The 17779-nt window shown below is 42.0% G+C and overlaps 1 protein-coding gene across 1 annotated transcript in view; it reads right to left on the minus strand.

Annotated features, from left to right (window-relative positions):
• MTMR7 (myotubularin related protein 7) overlaps nt 1–17779 on the minus strand; it is a 116886-nt gene that overhangs the window by 41286 nt on the left and 57821 nt on the right. The window contains exons 5-6 of the mRNA XM_054499618.2: nt 11779–11907; nt 3970–4104 (exon numbers count right to left, since the gene is read on the minus strand). Coding sequence (XP_054355593.1) covers nt 3970–4104; nt 11779–11907 — 264 coding nt within the window. The remainder of the gene's footprint in view (nt 1–3969; nt 4105–11778; nt 11908–17779) is intronic.

Genomic DNA, 17779 nt, shown 5'->3' on the forward strand with positions numbered 1-17779 from the left:
AACAAATTAATGAGAAAGTCATGAACAAGGTTGCACTGAGTTGGCCCTCATTTGAAAATTCAACGAATACTGCAGCAACACTTTCATATGTTCTTAAAGCACCAGACCCTAGCAGTATTATAATATGTGCCCTGAAGAGTATAATTTTTTTTTTTTGGAATTGACATTCAGTACATGCTTGAAGACCTCATTGACTTTGTCTCCCAATTTTTTCTTTTTCTGTCAAGACAGGGTCTCGCTCTGTTGCCCAAGCTGGACTGCAGTGGCACAATCACAGGTCAGTGCAGCCTCAAACTCCCGGGCTTAAGCAATCCTCCCACCTCAGCCTCCCAAGTAGCTGGGACTACAGGCCCATGCCACCACATCCAGCTAATTTTTTCTGTTTTTTGTAGAGATGGAGGTCTCGCTACATTGCCCAGGCTGGTGTCTCCCAAAAAATGTCAACAAGCAATTCAGAGGCTTTCATCTGAACAGGCAGCTCTGGAAGTTCTCACGTGGGGCTAGCCTTGCTCAAAGGCCAAGAATGATCCAGGTTAGCTCCTAATCCTTTTTCTTTTTAATGAAACCTGTGAGCAAACCTGAGAAGTGCCTGCTTGCCAGGGTCCACACCTTCTAGAGCAAACTCAGTCTCCTGGCTACCAAGGAGGCCTAACACACTCTGGAACAAAAATCAACAAACACAATCTTTAAAAGAATGAAAGCTCTAAGCAAACAGTTTAAAACTCACGTGAAGTGTGCGTGCATGGATAAATATGAGAAGAGGGCACGGCTTGTACGAAACCCCAGTTTTCTTTAATGGATCAGTGTCAAACTCATCGCTGAGAGTAAACACACTTAGCACTAAATATACCCTTCGAATCAAATCCTTTGGATTAATTTATTTTAAATCTGGAATATGCCTGGCTCTACAGCTGCCACGTTTCCTAGAAGGTTTACACAACACAGTACATATCTGGATCACTGGTCCTAAAATTAGTAGGTGAATCTGTGGCTTTATTTAAATCTGAAAAAAAACAGGATAAGAAACGGGCTTCCCAATCTCTCCTCAGTAAAGCCCCCGTCTTTTCTCTTCCTTTTCTTATCTTGTCTTCAGTATATCTAAGCAGCTAATTACTAAATCATCTGTAACTATTAGGGAATTCAAAACAGCCCCGCCTTGCTCCAACAAAGGGTACGAAGAAGAGGTGGGAAGGCAGTCACATTAGAAGGAAGGGTTTAAACACAATGAGCCAGAGAGAAGGGCACACATTGACAGACAACAGTAAAAGCCAGAGATTTTCTGGTATGTTTCAGTGAACATCTTCCAGCAAAGGAGCTATTTTTGTTTTCAGTTTGAAACTTTTATCTGTGTGTCGTGCTCTGAGAATTTAAAAGGAAGGGACCCTTTACTTATAATCTAGTAGAATGTGAATGTGATCTAGCTGTGGTATCAGTTTCATCACTGATCTCCAGGACTGAGTCACTCATCTGGCATCCGTGAGTAGTAACTCCATCCTCACTACTCCACACACTTCTCTCCCGCTGGGTGCTTTGCTCCGAAGAAGACAGGATGGTTCTGGGGTGAGGGGACGAGTAGGGCACTGATCTCACTCCAGGAAAACATCACATTCCATTATCCTGGACACAAATCATAATACCTGGTGACATGAAGTTCAGAGAATCCGTGAAAATCACCAAGGCCTGAGTATCCACACAAAGGATAGGATTCAGGTCTCATGATTTTGCAGATCACCAATGAGCATAGACCGTGTCTATAATTACCTCTTCCCCACGGTGTACGCTTTTAAATGACTTGAGCTGCTGGTTCTATTTTACCCTTCCTGTTGTAATGTTTATTTCCTATGTTCTTTTTTTAGTACCTTCACCGACATGTAATTCACATGTCATACCATTCCCCCATCTAAATCATATGACTCAGTGGTGTTTGGTATAGCCCCAGGGTTGTGCAACCATCACCATGATCTCGTTTTAGAACATTTCCATCACCCTAAAGAGACATCCACTACCCATCAGCGGTTTCTCACCATTTCTCTCCCTTCCCCCAGCCCTCGGCAACCATCAGTTTACTTTCAATAGCTCTGAAATTGCCCGTTTAAAACATTTCATGATTCCTTTGTGACAGACTTCTTCCTCTTAGTATAACACTTTCAAGGTTCGTCCATGTTGCAGTATGTATCCATAGTCCGTTCCTTTTTATAGCTGAATAATATTCCATTGAATGGACATACTGTCTTTTGTAAATCCATTCTCCATTTATGAACATTTGATTATTTACATTTTAGGCTATTACTAATAATGAACAAATATTCACATACAAGTTTTTATATGGACATAAGTTTTCGTTTCTCTTGGCTATATACCTAGGAAGGAACGGCTGATTCCCATGGTAACTCTACGTTTAACTAAATTTAAGGTCCTTATGCTCTTTTACCTTTTCTATATTGAAAAAAAATTTCAAACTCTAACTTAGGAAGTGAAAAGTTTCCTAAAATCTCACTCCACAGGAAAAACTACCTTAAACAGTGTGGTATACATTCTCTCAATTTTTTGTTTTTTGTTTTCTGTTTTTGAGATGGAGTTTCGCTCTTGTTGCCCAGGCTGGAGAGCAATGGCATGATCTCGGCCCACCGCAACCTCCGCCTCCCAGGTTCAAACAATTCTCCCACCTCAGCCTCCCCAGTAGCTGGGATTACAGGCATACACTGTGATGCCCAGCTAATTTTTGTATTTTTAATAGAGATGAGGTTTCACCATGTTGGTCAGGCTTGTCTCCAACTCCCAACCTCAGATGATCCACCTGCTTTGCCCTCCCAAAGTGCTGTGATTACAGGCGTGAGCCACGGTGCCTAGCCCCAGTTTTTTTTAACGGGATTACATTAAACATAATTTCTCTATCCCACTCTTGTTGCCTAACAGGACATCCTGGACTCCTCTGCTTACCATACGAGGAGACAGAACTGGACGTTCATCTTTCTCCTCAGTCATAGGTCCAGGCACATTTTCATTAGTGGCTAGGAAAGTGCAATGCCAAATAAGCTGACTAAGGGACGTTTCATTCTGTCATCTCACTCTGTCCGCTGTAGTCAATGCACTTGTAGGTGACTTTGTGTCCGTCCCTCTGGGGACTTCACTTGTTGAAGTTTTAGAAGACTTGGGTCTAAGGAGAAAAACTGGAATTTTATTGGACTTAACACTGATTCTCCTTAAAAACGAAAAAGTAAGGCTGAGTGGGAGGTAAGTGTAAGATCAACGTGGCTGACTCCTTGATGTCTAGATCTATTATTTCCTATTGGTTTTCTTAAATTAGAAAACTAATATGTTAATACATATGTAATTGTAAACTAATAATTTTCTAACAATCAACAAGTAGAAAGCCCTCTATGTCCCCAAATCCTACTCCCTTCTCCATGGAATTTTAAGAGTTCAGGGTTTAACCTTTCAGATCTTTTTCTACACCTTTTTACACACCGAGAACTTTTTATGAAAAAAATACATTTTTTAATTTACCTTATATTTTATAAATCTTTCCAAGTCTTAGATATAGATTACTACAAGTTGAATTTGAAAAATAATAGCTAAGTACTTTGCAACAATTGAACTGCTGGAGCTCCAGAGTGAATTTTATTGTCAGAGCAGAAAGGGTTGTTTTAGAAAGAAACCAAGTACTAATATGGTATACTTAGGAGCGCAATCTCCAAAATGAAGCCACATTCATTTGGGTGGCCCTGTGTGCCCAGCACAATGCTAGGGGCAGGGGGAATATAAAATGTACTTGTACAGTCAGAGGCTTCAGGTGCACTAGACCTCCAGGAAGCAGCCAGAAGGCTGCCCAGACGCTGACTATGCCAAGAGGAACCGCCCCTTTGCAGATGAAGCAACCTGTACAAGAGAGGGCAGTCGGCTAGCCTTTGCCTGTCTCCAGTTTCACAGCTCAGGTGCAAAGACATGCGTCGCAACGGTGACACTTACTTTAGGCCGGGTGTCAACGACATAAACGAAGTCACTTCCTGGATTGGCTTTCCTAATGGCCTGGAGCATCTGCTCATCCTCTAGACACCGGGCACTGAAGCCAGACAGGGGCTGGCTGCTCCGGCAGATGGAGGCCTAGGGGGAGAGGTGACAGCAATATAGCATCATCAGGTAACTGTACCCATGAGAGACACTCTACGTGTGTCTCCAGAACAAAGAGCCCTTGGCTCACTGATAGTCCACCTCGGCTTATGAAAATGTGATACAGCTTTCTGGAAATCAAGCCTTGTTTATTAAAATTCAAGTCAAAGAAACCACTAATGGGCAAGCAATACAAACAGCCTGTCTGTGCAAAATATTAGGAATGTGTAGAAATGTTTAGATAGGATCTAAGTTATGATATTCAAAACCATTTAAATAATCTACTTTCCTTTTCACTGATATTGCTTCATTTTCCTGCTGAAAGAAGAAATACAAAATAAATAACTGTTCTCCTCAAATGTATAGGATACTATTAATGGTGACATTAGTAAAATAAACTTTTTTTTAATGCTTTCCAACCTTTTTTTTTAAAAAAAAAAACTAGCCCATCTAGAAACATCACAAATACCAAAAACCAATTCTAATTCTAAACGGGAAACTTTCACGGTGACGAGAGCCCAGGTTGCTGCTAGGTTTGAAACCGAAGGACAGCAGGCACATACCCGTGCTGACTCAAGTCTACTTAGAACAAGGGGGATTTTTTTTGGAATCAATCTGCATTCTCTGCCGCAAGTCCCGTACCCTGCAATTCTGATGGAGTAGATTGCACTGTCAGATGATAGCTGGAAGAGCAGAAACATTTCCCCGAGTGAGGAATAGGTAGTACAGACCCGACCTTGCAGCTATAAAACTACGGCTTTTGTGGCAAAGTACTTTTATGGATTTAGGTTTTAACATTTAAATTAAACACAAAACACCCAATAAAATGCATGAATGACTCAAAGCATCTACGATGAGACTGTAAGTCCACAGTGTGAAATAATGCAGGCAGTGACAGAACCCCTTCACGCAGGATAATATGGACGGGAAAGTTTCACTGCAAATAGTCCTGTCGTGTCACAGCCTATTCAGCGTGCTTGCATTGCGGGGTTCCATCCATGAAGGTGCACCCCAACTCTTAGTCCAACCATGGCTTAATTGTCCTTCAAGCCCAACCCAGAACAACTTAACATGGGTTTGGATCTCTCCAAAGGGCTTGGGTGCTCCTTGTTGGAGAAGGTGGGGACATTTCTTGCTAGCTCTGAAGTTAGAGAGCCACAGATTGACTGGACATATTACAGGGGCCATTGACTGAGGGCACCAACACCATTCTGCAGAGACGGACAATCACGGAGGGGGTTAAAGGAAGCCTGAGGCCTACAGCCAGATTCAGAATTCAGGGGGACAAGGTGTGGGCGTGGGAAGCAAAGCAAAGGGGCAGCAGAGTCGCTCTAGGGTGGCTCATTCCTGACTGGTGGGGAGGAGAAAAAGATCAGCAGGTATGAGCATGGCAGAGAAAATGGCAAGTGACGGCGAGGCCAGGAGCAAGGGGAAGTGAAGGTGGGGATCAAGAGGGACTCGGCGAGCAGAAGGCAAGCTATGTCCAAGGTCCAGAAAGCAAATGACACAGATGGCTTTCACAGGGGTCCTGTTTCCTTTGATCTGTAAGGGGTCAGGGTCTGCCACCTGCTCAGAGAGAATTCTGCCTGGAAAGAGAATAATTCTGAGTTGGCTTTAGATGATACTTTACCCGGGTTAAAGAAATATTAGTTGGCCCAGTGTGGTGGGTCATGCCTGTAATCCTAGCACTTTGGGAGGCCGAGGTGGGTGGGTAACTTGAGGTCAGGAGTTCGAGACCAGCCTGGCCAACATGGTGAAACCCCGTCGCTACTAAAAATACAACAAACATTAGCTGGGCATGGTGGTACACACATGCAATCCCAGCTACCCAGGGGGCTGAGGCAGGAGAACTGCTTGAACCCGACAGGCAGAGTCTGCAGTGCACCGAGATCACACCACTGCACTCCAGCCCGGGCGACAGTGAAACTCCATCTCAAAAAAAAAAAGAAATATTAGTTAAGGACAGCTGCCACCAGACAATCTTAGATCCCATCAGAAGGGTTAGGTGGGGATGGGAACACATTTAAATGGTGAGAATTTGAGAACACACACACCAGACTTCACTAAAGGAGTGAGACACCAATTATGAAGCAATTTAGGGACAACAACTATTTCAAATTATCTTCTGGTTTAGAACGGCTAGTTTTAAATGAGGAACTATATTGGAACTGTTATACTATGGAATGTAGTCGATAAATTAAAACACGCATATTAAAGAGACTACATTTTTGGTATTTTGTAGTTAGATTTTCTTAATAAACTAAAGATATGCTCTAAATGGAATTTTTCATTGACTCAGTAATTGCTAACATGTGGTTTTCAATTTTGTGCAGAACAGTAAGTAGTCTCAGTGCTTTTGTGCACCTATACATACCCTAGACAGATTATCCAAAGAGTATGACTATTACTTGGCAGCATTTCTTACTGACGTTGGAGCATATATTAAAAACTCTTCAGTTGCAAACTGTAAAGGATAGCACTCATTTATAATGCTCCTAATAATTAAAATATCCAACATTTTTGATGGCTTACTACTGTTTTTGAGTGTTTATATGATAGGCACTATTATAAGAACTTTGCATATTTTTATTTAATTAGCCTAATTATCATATACAATAAGACCTGTTATTTGCTCCACTTTATACATGAAGTGACCAAAGCACAGAGAGGTTAAGTAGGATACTCAAAGTCACACACTTAGGCAATAGGGAAGCCAAGATTTGAATCCAGACAGAGTATTTCCTGATCCTGAATTCTTAACAAAGTAAATGAAGCCCCAATGGGAGGAAATAGGTCAGGCAGCACAATACCGCATTAAGATACAGCATAAAGCCAGCCGCAGTGGCTCATGCCTGTAATCCCAGCACTTCGGGAGGCCGAGGCAGGTGAATCACCTGAGGTCAGCAGTTCGAGACCAGCCTGGCCAACATGGTGAAACCCATCTCTACTGGCTACAAAAATTAGCCAGGCGTGGTGGTGCACACCTGTAATCCCAGCTGCTTGGGAGGCTGAGGCAGGAGAATCGCTTGAACCTGGGAGGTAGAGGCTGCAGTGAGCTGAGATCACGCCACTGCACTCCAGCCTGGGTGACAGAGCGAGACTCCATCTCAAAACATAAAGATGCAGCAGAAAGACCTGGCTTTCAGTCCCAGTTGTGCTCTCACTCACTGTATGATCTGGGGTATTTATGTATCTTCTCTGATCCTCAGTTTTCTCATCTATAAAATGGGTAAAATATTAAAACTACAGGGTGTGAGAAGGAGCATAACACTGTAAAACTCCTGGCACTGTGCCTAACACATAGGAAGTTTCAATGAGTATTCATTATAAAAAGAGACCAAGAAGATCTGTATTTTTCCTAAGGAAAGTTGCCTTACTGGAAATCTTCTAGAGTTTTGTTTCCTAGAAATGTGTACCGTAAATTTGGGAGACCATGCTGTGCACCACGTTACAGTGAAACGTAAAAAAAAAAAAAATCCTAGCATAATAAAGAACAAAGGCTACAGCAATTCTAAGAACTCTCATAGAAAGATATACAGAATTCTGAATGCACATGACTAAGCATCTCTAACCATGATCTGTAAAGCTGTTAATAGCTGGATATTCAAAGGGAACCCATGTGGCTCTACATAACCCGTGTGCGTTAAGGCCTCAAATTAATATTATGTGTTGCTTCGACATCTGGTAAAACTGAGAGGGCCTCAAATGGCCTCACTGCAAGTTCCCTGCCACGCTCTGCTCCTGCAGGTAAGGTTCCCCAGTGAAACAATTCTTATCCAGCAGACCAGGTGCAGCTCCTGCCCGTCCCCCAGTAGCAGGTTTTAGTTCCCTGCCAGCCATGGAATGATGCACGCAAGCTAATCGCATCCTCCTGCAGGAACCAAGGGTGACCCCAAGTTCCTGATACTACACAGCCTGCCTCTCACAGCCCCTGGCTGACACTCTGCTCCTCAGTGCAACCTCATGTGCCCCTTCATGGGCTGTGGTGTCCTCCTCCCCTTGGCAGTGAGTATATGTGAGTGTTCATCTCACCTGCCCAGTGTCAAGTGCTGTGTGTCTGGCTGTCCCTGTAACCTACAGCAGGAATCCCTCCCTCACCACGGGGATGAAAGAATGTGATTACATCTATTAAAAGTAATGGCAAAAACTGCAATTACTTTTGCACCAACCTAACACTACATGTGGTAACAGCTGATACAAAGGGAAAGATGGACCCTCCACAGGGGCCTTTATATTGAACAGAACTTCAGGTTCATAAAATCATGTGCACTTCAAGCTTCTCCTAATCTGATCACCAGTTCCCAGTGCCCAACATTAGCCAAGTCATCTCACCACCAAAATCAAAAGTGTCCCTTTGGTAACATACGTGGGAAACAGTATTTTCACCATAAAATGTAGTATCCTTATTCATAAGCATAAATTCTTTGGGAGTAGGAATACATACTTTAAGCCTAAAATGTCTCAAATAACCAAAGAGAAGAAAAGATAGATCAGCAAATTTATGGAATGTGTACCTGTTTACTTTTTCTGGGAGACTGCCTGTTTTCTATATGGCCATCGATGAGCAATGACAGCACAGATAACTACTCTGGCATTTCAGTGTCTTCCATTAAGCACAGAAATCCACCTCTGGTAATAATACCTCCCTTTAGGAAAAGCCCTAGTCAAATCAGAAGCATTTATGTAATTAACCTTGATATTAAAATGTACACATTGTTATAAAACACAAATTTGATCATTATTCTACCCGCAAAATAGATTTCTGTTCACGGGGTGGGAGAGTCGGCGGGCAAGTGTGTGCTCACTCAGGACTTCCCTGGGGTAACCCGATCACACAGCGCTGCTTCGAAACACATCTCTGTTCTGTACCTTGGAAGAAGAGCTAGAGCTTCAAGTCGTTTCTGCTTTAAAATCTTAAATATGGGCAATGAATACTCTTAAGCTGTAACTATGCTGTGTGAGTTCATTTTCAGGCCTGGAGGTTCAGTAGAATAGCACTTGGGGGAGCAGGCGTGGAGCCATGCGGGTCTGAGGTCAGCCGGGGAAGAAGCTGCCTCTGAGGTCTAACTGCTAAAAATTCTCTCCTTTCTGAGATAATACACATTTAATCCTGATACTACTCATACTGACAAAAAGTAAAATGTCCCTTGTCTCAAGAACATAAAAAGGGAGTTGCTAGGCACACTGTGCTCACTTTTAAAATATTCTACAGACAACAATAAAACACCTCTGAAACAACAATAAAAGATCCATTCTCCCTCTCCTGGATTCATCTTCTCTCTTCTTTAATCAATGGATGCTACCAAAAAAAAAAAAAGTGCATGTTACCAGCATCCCAATTTCAAGTGCAACATCGTGAAATTTCCTATCTCTATTTATTCTATCTTTAAATAAAAAAAAGAGGCCAGGTGCAGCAGCTCACACCTGTAATCCCAGCACTTTGGGAGGCTGAGGCAGGTAGATCACTTGAGCACAGCAGCTCGAGACCAGCCTGGGCAACATGGCTTTCCTCTTCTCTACAAAAAATACAAAAAAATTAGCTGGGCGGGGTGGCACACGCGTGGTCACAGTGACTCGGGAGGCTAAGATGGGAAGATCACTTGAGCCTGGGGAGATCAAGGCTGCAGTGAGCCAAGATTGTGCCACCGCACTCCAGCCTGGGCAACAGAGCAAGACTCCGTCTCAAAAAATTAAAAAAAAAAATTATCTTCTCTACAATTTTTTTTTTAACTTAGCAGGTGTGGTGGTATGTGCCTACAGTCCTAACTGCTTGTGGGGATGAGACACGAGGATCCCTTGAGCTCTCAAGAGTTTGAAGTTACACCAAGCTATGATTGTGCCGCTGCACTCCAGCCTGGGCGACAAAGTGAGATCTTGTTTCCAAAAAACAAACAAAAAAAAATCACATCTTCCTTTGCCTCTAACCAAGTGCTCCAGCTCTGTGCAAGCTGAAATATATTCAGAGTTAATAAAATACTTTAGACCCTCATTCAAGGCTAGGAAAAGACGAAGAGCAATGAGTGTAACTAAAAATAATTTTTATCCTACCAATTCACAGAACTGTCACCACTAAATTAATATTTTCCTTCAAAGTAGCAACAGAGAGGGCTATGTGCTCACTCTGATGAAGCCGGCATTGCTCCAGATATTTGTGGAAGCCTTTAGAAACTGACTGAGACCCTGCTGTACCCCCTGGCTGTAGGTGCAGGCATGTGGATACACACTCACACATTCCCCTCCCTTTGTTTATAGCCTCACTCGGCTTTGAATCCAGAAGTATATTATCTAGCTTAAAAACTAGTTTCTCTCTCACCTGGCTAGAACCAAATAACATTTTGTTTTTTTAAACCACCTTTTTTAAAGGTGGTTTTTTGCTACCTTTTAAAAGTGGGTGCCAAAGACCATTCTTGCTCGTCCGAATTTGTTTTCCTATCCTCCGCAGAAATGGAACTCTAAGTTTTAGCTGTTTTAATGGCCACCCATAACACTGTACTTCCATGCCTGCCCTGTGCAGTTCTGATGAAAGGGAGGTGTCACGTGGCAGTTTCTGGAAGCCTTCCTTAAAAAGCTGGGCACACACCATTAGCCCTCGGTCACCTGCCACCTGCAGTGTGTGGGTGGTGACTGTACTGAAGCGACCTCTTGCACCAGGCAGGCCATGGCCAAATCCAGGGGATGGCAGAGCAGAAAGGTAGAAGGAGCTTGAGTACCTGAAGGCAAAGTGGGGTGGGGCCAGGCTACCAGGCTAGGACTGCCCCCCCTGGGAATTTTACGCAAGAGAAAAAAATTCTAACCTATTAGAGCCACTGTTACTTAGAGTCCCTATTACAGACAAACCCAATTCTGGCTTTTATAAATAATATTTAAAAAATAAAACCCATGCTCTCTATAATCAAAGATTTCTTATACTGAAGATACTCAAAAGAACACATCATTTAAAAACAGGTAATAAGGCCGGGCACAGTGCCTCACGCCTGTAATCCCAGCACTTTGTTAGGCCGAGGCAGGTGGGTCACCTGTGGTCAGGAGTTCGAGACCAGCCTGGCCAACACGGTGAAACCCCTTCTTTACTAAAAATACAAAAAAAAAAAAAAAACCCAAAAATTAGCTGGGTATGTTGGCAGGTGCCTGTTATCCCAGCTACTCAAGAGGCTGAGGCAGGAGAATTGCTTGAACCTGGGAGGCAGAGGTTGCAGTGAGCCGAGATTGTACCACTGCACTCTAGCCCAGGTGACAGAGTGAGACTGTGTCTCAAAAAAAAAAAAAAAAACAAAAAACAACATAATAGAGAAAAAGAAAGAGCCATGGACTTCGGGGGCTTTTCTAAAATAGGCATGCCACAGATCTGCAGCACTGAATAAGCAAAGAGCTTCCCAAGGTGCCCACTTAGAAGAGGACAGTATTCACTTGGATGATTAGCTTTAGGAGTTTTCTGAATCTATTGAGTCATTTTCTGAATGATTACATTACTGTCAAATAAACATAGGAAGTTTACTTGAGATAAGGACTTAGCATAGTTGTATCATGTCATACCATGCACAGGAATATTCACATACCTTCTGAAGAATTCAAACACACACACGCACAGCAGAAGGCAGCTAGAAAATGCCTGCTTATGATAAAACTAGAAAAGCAAAGTGTAAAACAAAAACATGCCTCGAGACTTACGTGGTTATCTTTATAATAGTAAGAAAGGACAGGAAATCGCCGTCTACTCCGGAATTTGGAACTCCCCACTATGATGTGTGCCGTGGCTGATTTGGGAACGTACAGTTCAGTAGGATAAGAGTCACAGACCTGTCACCAGAAAATACAAAGAGATTTTTAGGCCATCTAGTAATGCCCTGCGAACTGCCCCCAGAAATTCCACTTCATCACGCTTACAGGTGCATCCTTAAGTTCCCTTAACCATGTTACAGAGGAGGCTATTTCGAGGAAACTCAAAGCCACTTCAGAGGAATGAAGTGCCGCTGATTGTATGTAATCATTCTGAAGGAACGCGAGCTACCCTTAGTGTTCTGTCCCCGTGCACTGTCCCCTCTCTCCAAGGGCTCTTTGTGCAAGACCAGTGACAATGAAGCCTTCCTTTCACCAGAAAGAGACAAACTGCAATGCTGCATCCTGGCTGAGAAAATCTGAGCTGCCAGGATTTGGTTGAAAGACAGAATGACACCAGGAGACACTTTTCCTAAAACATAAGCACACTGGTTAAGCCAGCAGGTTACCTGTGTGGCTCTGACACGCCCAGTGCATTCCTGACCCTGACACACCACACAAGCTGATGCCTCCCCGGACACTCCTGCCCTCCACCTTCCCAAATCCCATCCATTCTTCAAGGGCCAATCCAAGTTCCACATCTTTCGGGAAGCTTCTTCCTTGACCTTTCAGCCCATACAGATTTCCTAATGTGCCACACATTACCGCGCAATGTAGCAGCTTGATTTTTGTTTCTTATGTGTTGATTTGATAAGTGGTAAGGATCGATGTACTCTTTCTATGCATCCCTGAGAGTGATTACCACAGTGGAAGGGCGCCTTGGAAGGATCTTGCAGTTAAGAACCAGAAATCAGCAGTTTAGAACCTGGCTCTGATTGAGCAACTTCATGACCCTGGGGAAGCCAAACTACACGGTGCACTGTGGTTTGCTAATCTCTAGAAGTGATACTGCAGCAACAATATCTGATGGGGTTGACAGATGGATCAAATCCGGTAACACCCATGGCAAAGCACTTTATAAACCACTAAATCCAAAACAAATGTTAGTGGTAGCAACAGTGATAGCAGTTGAGGCTACTGTTGCTCAACACATTTTGCATTCACTCAGTCCATCAGTCTTTTCGCAATGTGAAGATCACCCACATGGAAGTGTCCTGGCATATGTCAAGCACCTCTTTACTTCCTGGATGTCAAACATTTTCCTAGGCATCTCAAGGGAGTCCTCAAGTACATGTAACAACAGGGGTGTACTAGTCCATTTTCATACTGTTATAAAGAAACACTTGAGACTGGGCAATTTATAACGAAAAAGGTTTAATGGACTCACAGTTCCACATGGCTGGGAGGCCTCATAAGCATGGCAAAAGGTGAAGGAGGAGGAGAGGCACGTCTTATGTGGTGGCAGGCAAGACAGCGTGTGTAGGGGAACTGCCCTTTATAAAGCCATTAGATCTCATGAGACTTATTCACTATCATGAGAACAGCATGGGAAAGACCAGCCCCCATGATCCCATTACCTCCCACCGAGTCCCTCCCATGACATGTTGGGATTATGGGAGCTATGATTTAAGATGAGATTTGGGTGGGGACACAGCAACCCATATCAAGGGGAAATACTTTATCTGCAGGTCCTGTGTCCATCTCCACCCACCCTTATCACTCTGGAAGATGGGGTTGTAGGGGTTGAAAACCCACAACTGAAATCCAAGCCTCTTATAAAGTCTTCTGTGATGATGCCTCCCTTGCTGGCCTCCATTGTCTTTGTTACCAAAATAGGAAACAACATAGAGCAGGAAATAAAAGTGCCACAGAAGAGATGTTCACAGGCCCAGAATCTAATTTCAGGGTTCTACCAGACATTTTAGGAAAGAAGATTACCAAAGAGTTTAACATGGGCTGTGGCACTAACACTCTAAAGGAAAATCTGCCAAGAACAGAAGGCTCAACCAACTTGGACTCAGAGAGCTTTAGCTGGGAAGACTGCCATAAAACACTGCACTCCCTCCCCCATGCCAATCTGGTGTCTGAACCTCCCTGAAGTCAGCCAGCTACAACACTATGACATGGACCACACCTGTTTGTCTCAGGTTCAAGAGACATGTAGTCATTGCACCAGACCAACAACATTTTCCTAAAATAACAGTTTTTAAAAGGAAATGAGTAGGTTTTCAGCAAGTTGGGAATTACCTACATTCTTCCTTGTAACAACACTAAGGAACTACAAAGTTTTATGATTAAATAAGAGTAAGTAACATGCAATATTTGTCAACATGCTTATTTCACACAGCCTCTTTGAAGAGCAAGAGGTAACCTCCTGCCAGGCCCTTTTATGGTCTTCTAAGGCTAAATAAACACCTACGTTCGCTGGCATCATGGCCCTGTGTGCACCATAGCTGGAATGAGACCAAATAGAGAAAATCAACACCCAGAGGCCCACTCTCCTTGGCCCCAACTCACAGCCCTGTTGATTCACAAAGGAGCAAGAAGACCACCTCCTGCCCTCTAAGAGCACCAGAGCTCTCACTCTGCAGAGTAGAGGTATGTAGACTTTGATGGCTTGGCATGTGCCAGGACAAAGAGCTCAACAACCTGCGCCCAGTCACCAGTGGCCAGGTTTGCATCAGATGTGGAGGCCTTCCTCAACGAACACAATACCAGTTACGAGGATTTCTGCCTTCCCCAGAGCACTGGGTCTAGGAGAAAAATCTCCATGGGTCACAGCTTAAGTTATAAGGCATTCTGATGAGTACTTGCTTAGGGAACTCTAAGAAGCCAGAATGCCTTTGAGAAAAGCAGTTTTAGGGTGTCAGTTAACACGGGAAGATAAAACCTCTTACCAAGCTAGAAGCATGGATATTTGTCCTGCTTTCATCAAAGTAGACAGCACTCTCAAGTGGAAATTAAAATAACAATCCTACCTTGAAAAGATAAAACATCACTGAAAGGAATTAAAGACGCAAGTAAATGGTAAGATACCTTGTGTTCATGCATTGGAAGACTTAATATTGTGAAGATGTCCATCCTACCCAAAGCAACCACAAGGCAATCCCTATCAAAATCTCGATGGCATTTTTTGCAGAAGGAGAAAAATTCATCCTAAAATTCACATGGATTCTCCAGGGACCCCAAATAGCAAAAAACAATTTAGAAAAAGAAGAAAGTTAGAGGACTTACACTTCATAATTTCAAAATATAGTACAAAGCCATATCTATTTCTCAGCAATCAAACAGTGTGGTACTGGAATAAAGACAGACAAACAGGCCAATGGAATAGTGAACCCAGAAGTAAACCCTCATGTATATGGTCATATGATCCTCAACATGGGTGCCAAGACTACTCAATGGGGAAAGGTTAGTCTCTTCAACAAATGGTACTGGGAAAACTAGATACCCACATGCAAAAGTAAAATAAAATAAAGATGGGTCATATCTTGTACTATATAAAAAAATTAACTCAAAGTGGACTAAAGACCTAAACATAAGACCCGAAAGTATTAAACTCCTAGAAAAGAACATAAGGGACAAGCTTTATGACACTGGAGTTGGCACTGATTTATTATGTATGACAGCAAAAGCAGAGGCAACAAAAGAAAATACTAGACAAATGGAACTATATCAAACTTAAAAACTTTTATACATCAAAGGACACAATCAAAAGTGAAAAAGCAACCTACAGAATGGGAGAAGCTATTAGTAAATTGCGTATCTTAGGGAAATCAAAATCAAAACCACAATCAGATGCTAACTCACAATTATTAGGATGGCCACTATTACAAAATGAAAGAATGAAAACATAATACAACTAGTATTGGTGAGCACGCAGATAAATTGAAACCCTAGTGCACTGTGGATGGGGATATAAAATTATGCAACCACTATGGAAAACAGTATGGAGGCTCTTCAGAAATTTAAAAATAGAATTCCTACATGATCCAGCAATCTCACTTCTGGATGTATGCCCAAAAGACTTGAAAGCAGAATCTACAAGAGATATTTGCACAACCATATCCACAGAGCATTATTCACAGCCAAGAGGCGGAAGCAACCCAAATGTCCATCAAGTGATGAATGGATAAGCAAAATGTGGTATATCATTACAATGAAATATTATTCAGCCCTAAAAAGGAAGGAAATCCTGTTACATGCTATAACACAGATGAACCTTGAGGACATTAAGTGACATAAGCCTGCCACAAAAAGAAAATACTGTATGATTCCACTTATATGAGGTATCTAAAGTAGTCAAATTCATAGAAACAAGAAGTAGAATGATGGTTGCCAGGGGCTGTGGTAGGTGGGAATGGGGAGTTGTTTAATGGGTATAGAGTTTCAGTTCTGGAGATGAAAAGTTCCAGAGATCTATGGTACGACAGTGTCAATCTACTTAACACTCCTAAACTATACCTTAAAAATGACTAAGATGGAAAACTTTATGTTATGCATTTTTTAAATCACAATGAAAAAAGAAAAGGAAAAACAATCTTAGCATTGACTGCTGCCATTTTTGCAACAAGCTCACAGAGTTGTAGTCAAAATTCCGACAATAAATAACGCACACAATGATGCAACATATATCGCTAATTTTCAAACAACTCAGTATGCCTCTCAGGATTTTGTCAGGTTTGGAAAACCACCTGACAAAATTCAGAGAGAATATGAGAAGTTCAGAGGAATGGAAAATGTTTTTCTCCTGAATTTTCTTTACATGCACTCTGCCTTAGTTAATGAAAGTGGAAGTCAGTTAATCATTTTACCATTTTTTAAAATGAATAAGGAAACCGATTTTCTTTGTGCTCCACTAAATTAATGGACCTTCCTGAAGTGCCCACATCCCTTGGTGCTGTCCCGGCAAGAGGAATCTTTTGGTAACTCTTTCACTCATTCAACAACCTTTTACTGAGTACTTATTATACGCCAGGCATTACTCTCAGTTGCAAGAGCAGAAATGAATAAGAGTTTTTGGCCTTGAAGATTTCACACTCCCGGGACAGCTGATCTTTGTTAACCAGGTTAGAATCTTCCAGTAAATATATTTATCATTGCAGGCTACTAGCCATCTAAGATGCAATCCAAAAGTTTCACTCAGACCTCCAAGGACCAGTCATTCAACTGAGCACTTTGGGGTAAGAGTTGTCAGAAACTGAGAGATATCTATACAGACAATCTTCTTAAACATTTCAGTGCTAAAATTTATTTCAAGGAATTTATGATGAACAGGGAGAAGGAGGAGGTTATGAACAGGATAAAATGACATATATGTGAATAAAACAAAATAATGCATGATACATAAAATATAGCTGTGGAGAACTGAAATAAATGAGCTTTAATAAAATCACTGGTTTGGGTTGTATTTTATATTTTATTCCAAGAGAGTTAGATTAAAACTTTAACCTAGCAATGAATACCAATTACTTTATTTAAATAAAGACAATTTCAAGGGTTAGGTGTAAAAAGAAATCTGAGCTTAGAGACTTACACTACCATAAGCAAGTGTCTTATAAATAGCAATGGTAGTAAGATGATACAGATAATAGTAATAATTAGCCTGCCCAAAGCTACACAAAGAAAATAGCAAAATTGGTTCTAGAATCTAAGTTTTGTATTCTACGTCTGCTGTTATTTCCACCATCGGCAATTGTGTCTTTTCCATCAAATGACACTTCTTGTCCCACCGTCCTCAAAGGATTTCTGAGAGGAAATAAGATAACTTGTAAAATAAGGGATGAAAAAGTAAACGTTTTCTCAGCCATGGGGTCAAAAGCAAAAGGAATGGATTTGGATATCTCTCTCTCCATGGATTATTAGTCAAAAATTTTCTGAAATAAGACAACTTTTATTCTCTTGCTAAGTTAGTGACAAATCAGGGTACATCATCTTCCCCCCATTTCAGTGATATTTGCAAAATCAGAAAATCCCCTAGGTTTTTACCTTTTCTGCTTCAAAACAGTTTGTT

Source organism: Pongo pygmaeus, chromosome 7 (assembly GCF_028885625.2).
Source record: "Pongo pygmaeus isolate AG05252 chromosome 7, NHGRI_mPonPyg2-v2.0_pri, whole genome shotgun sequence".
NCBI classification, from domain to species: Eukaryota; Metazoa; Chordata; class Mammalia; order Primates; family Hominidae; genus Pongo; species Pongo pygmaeus.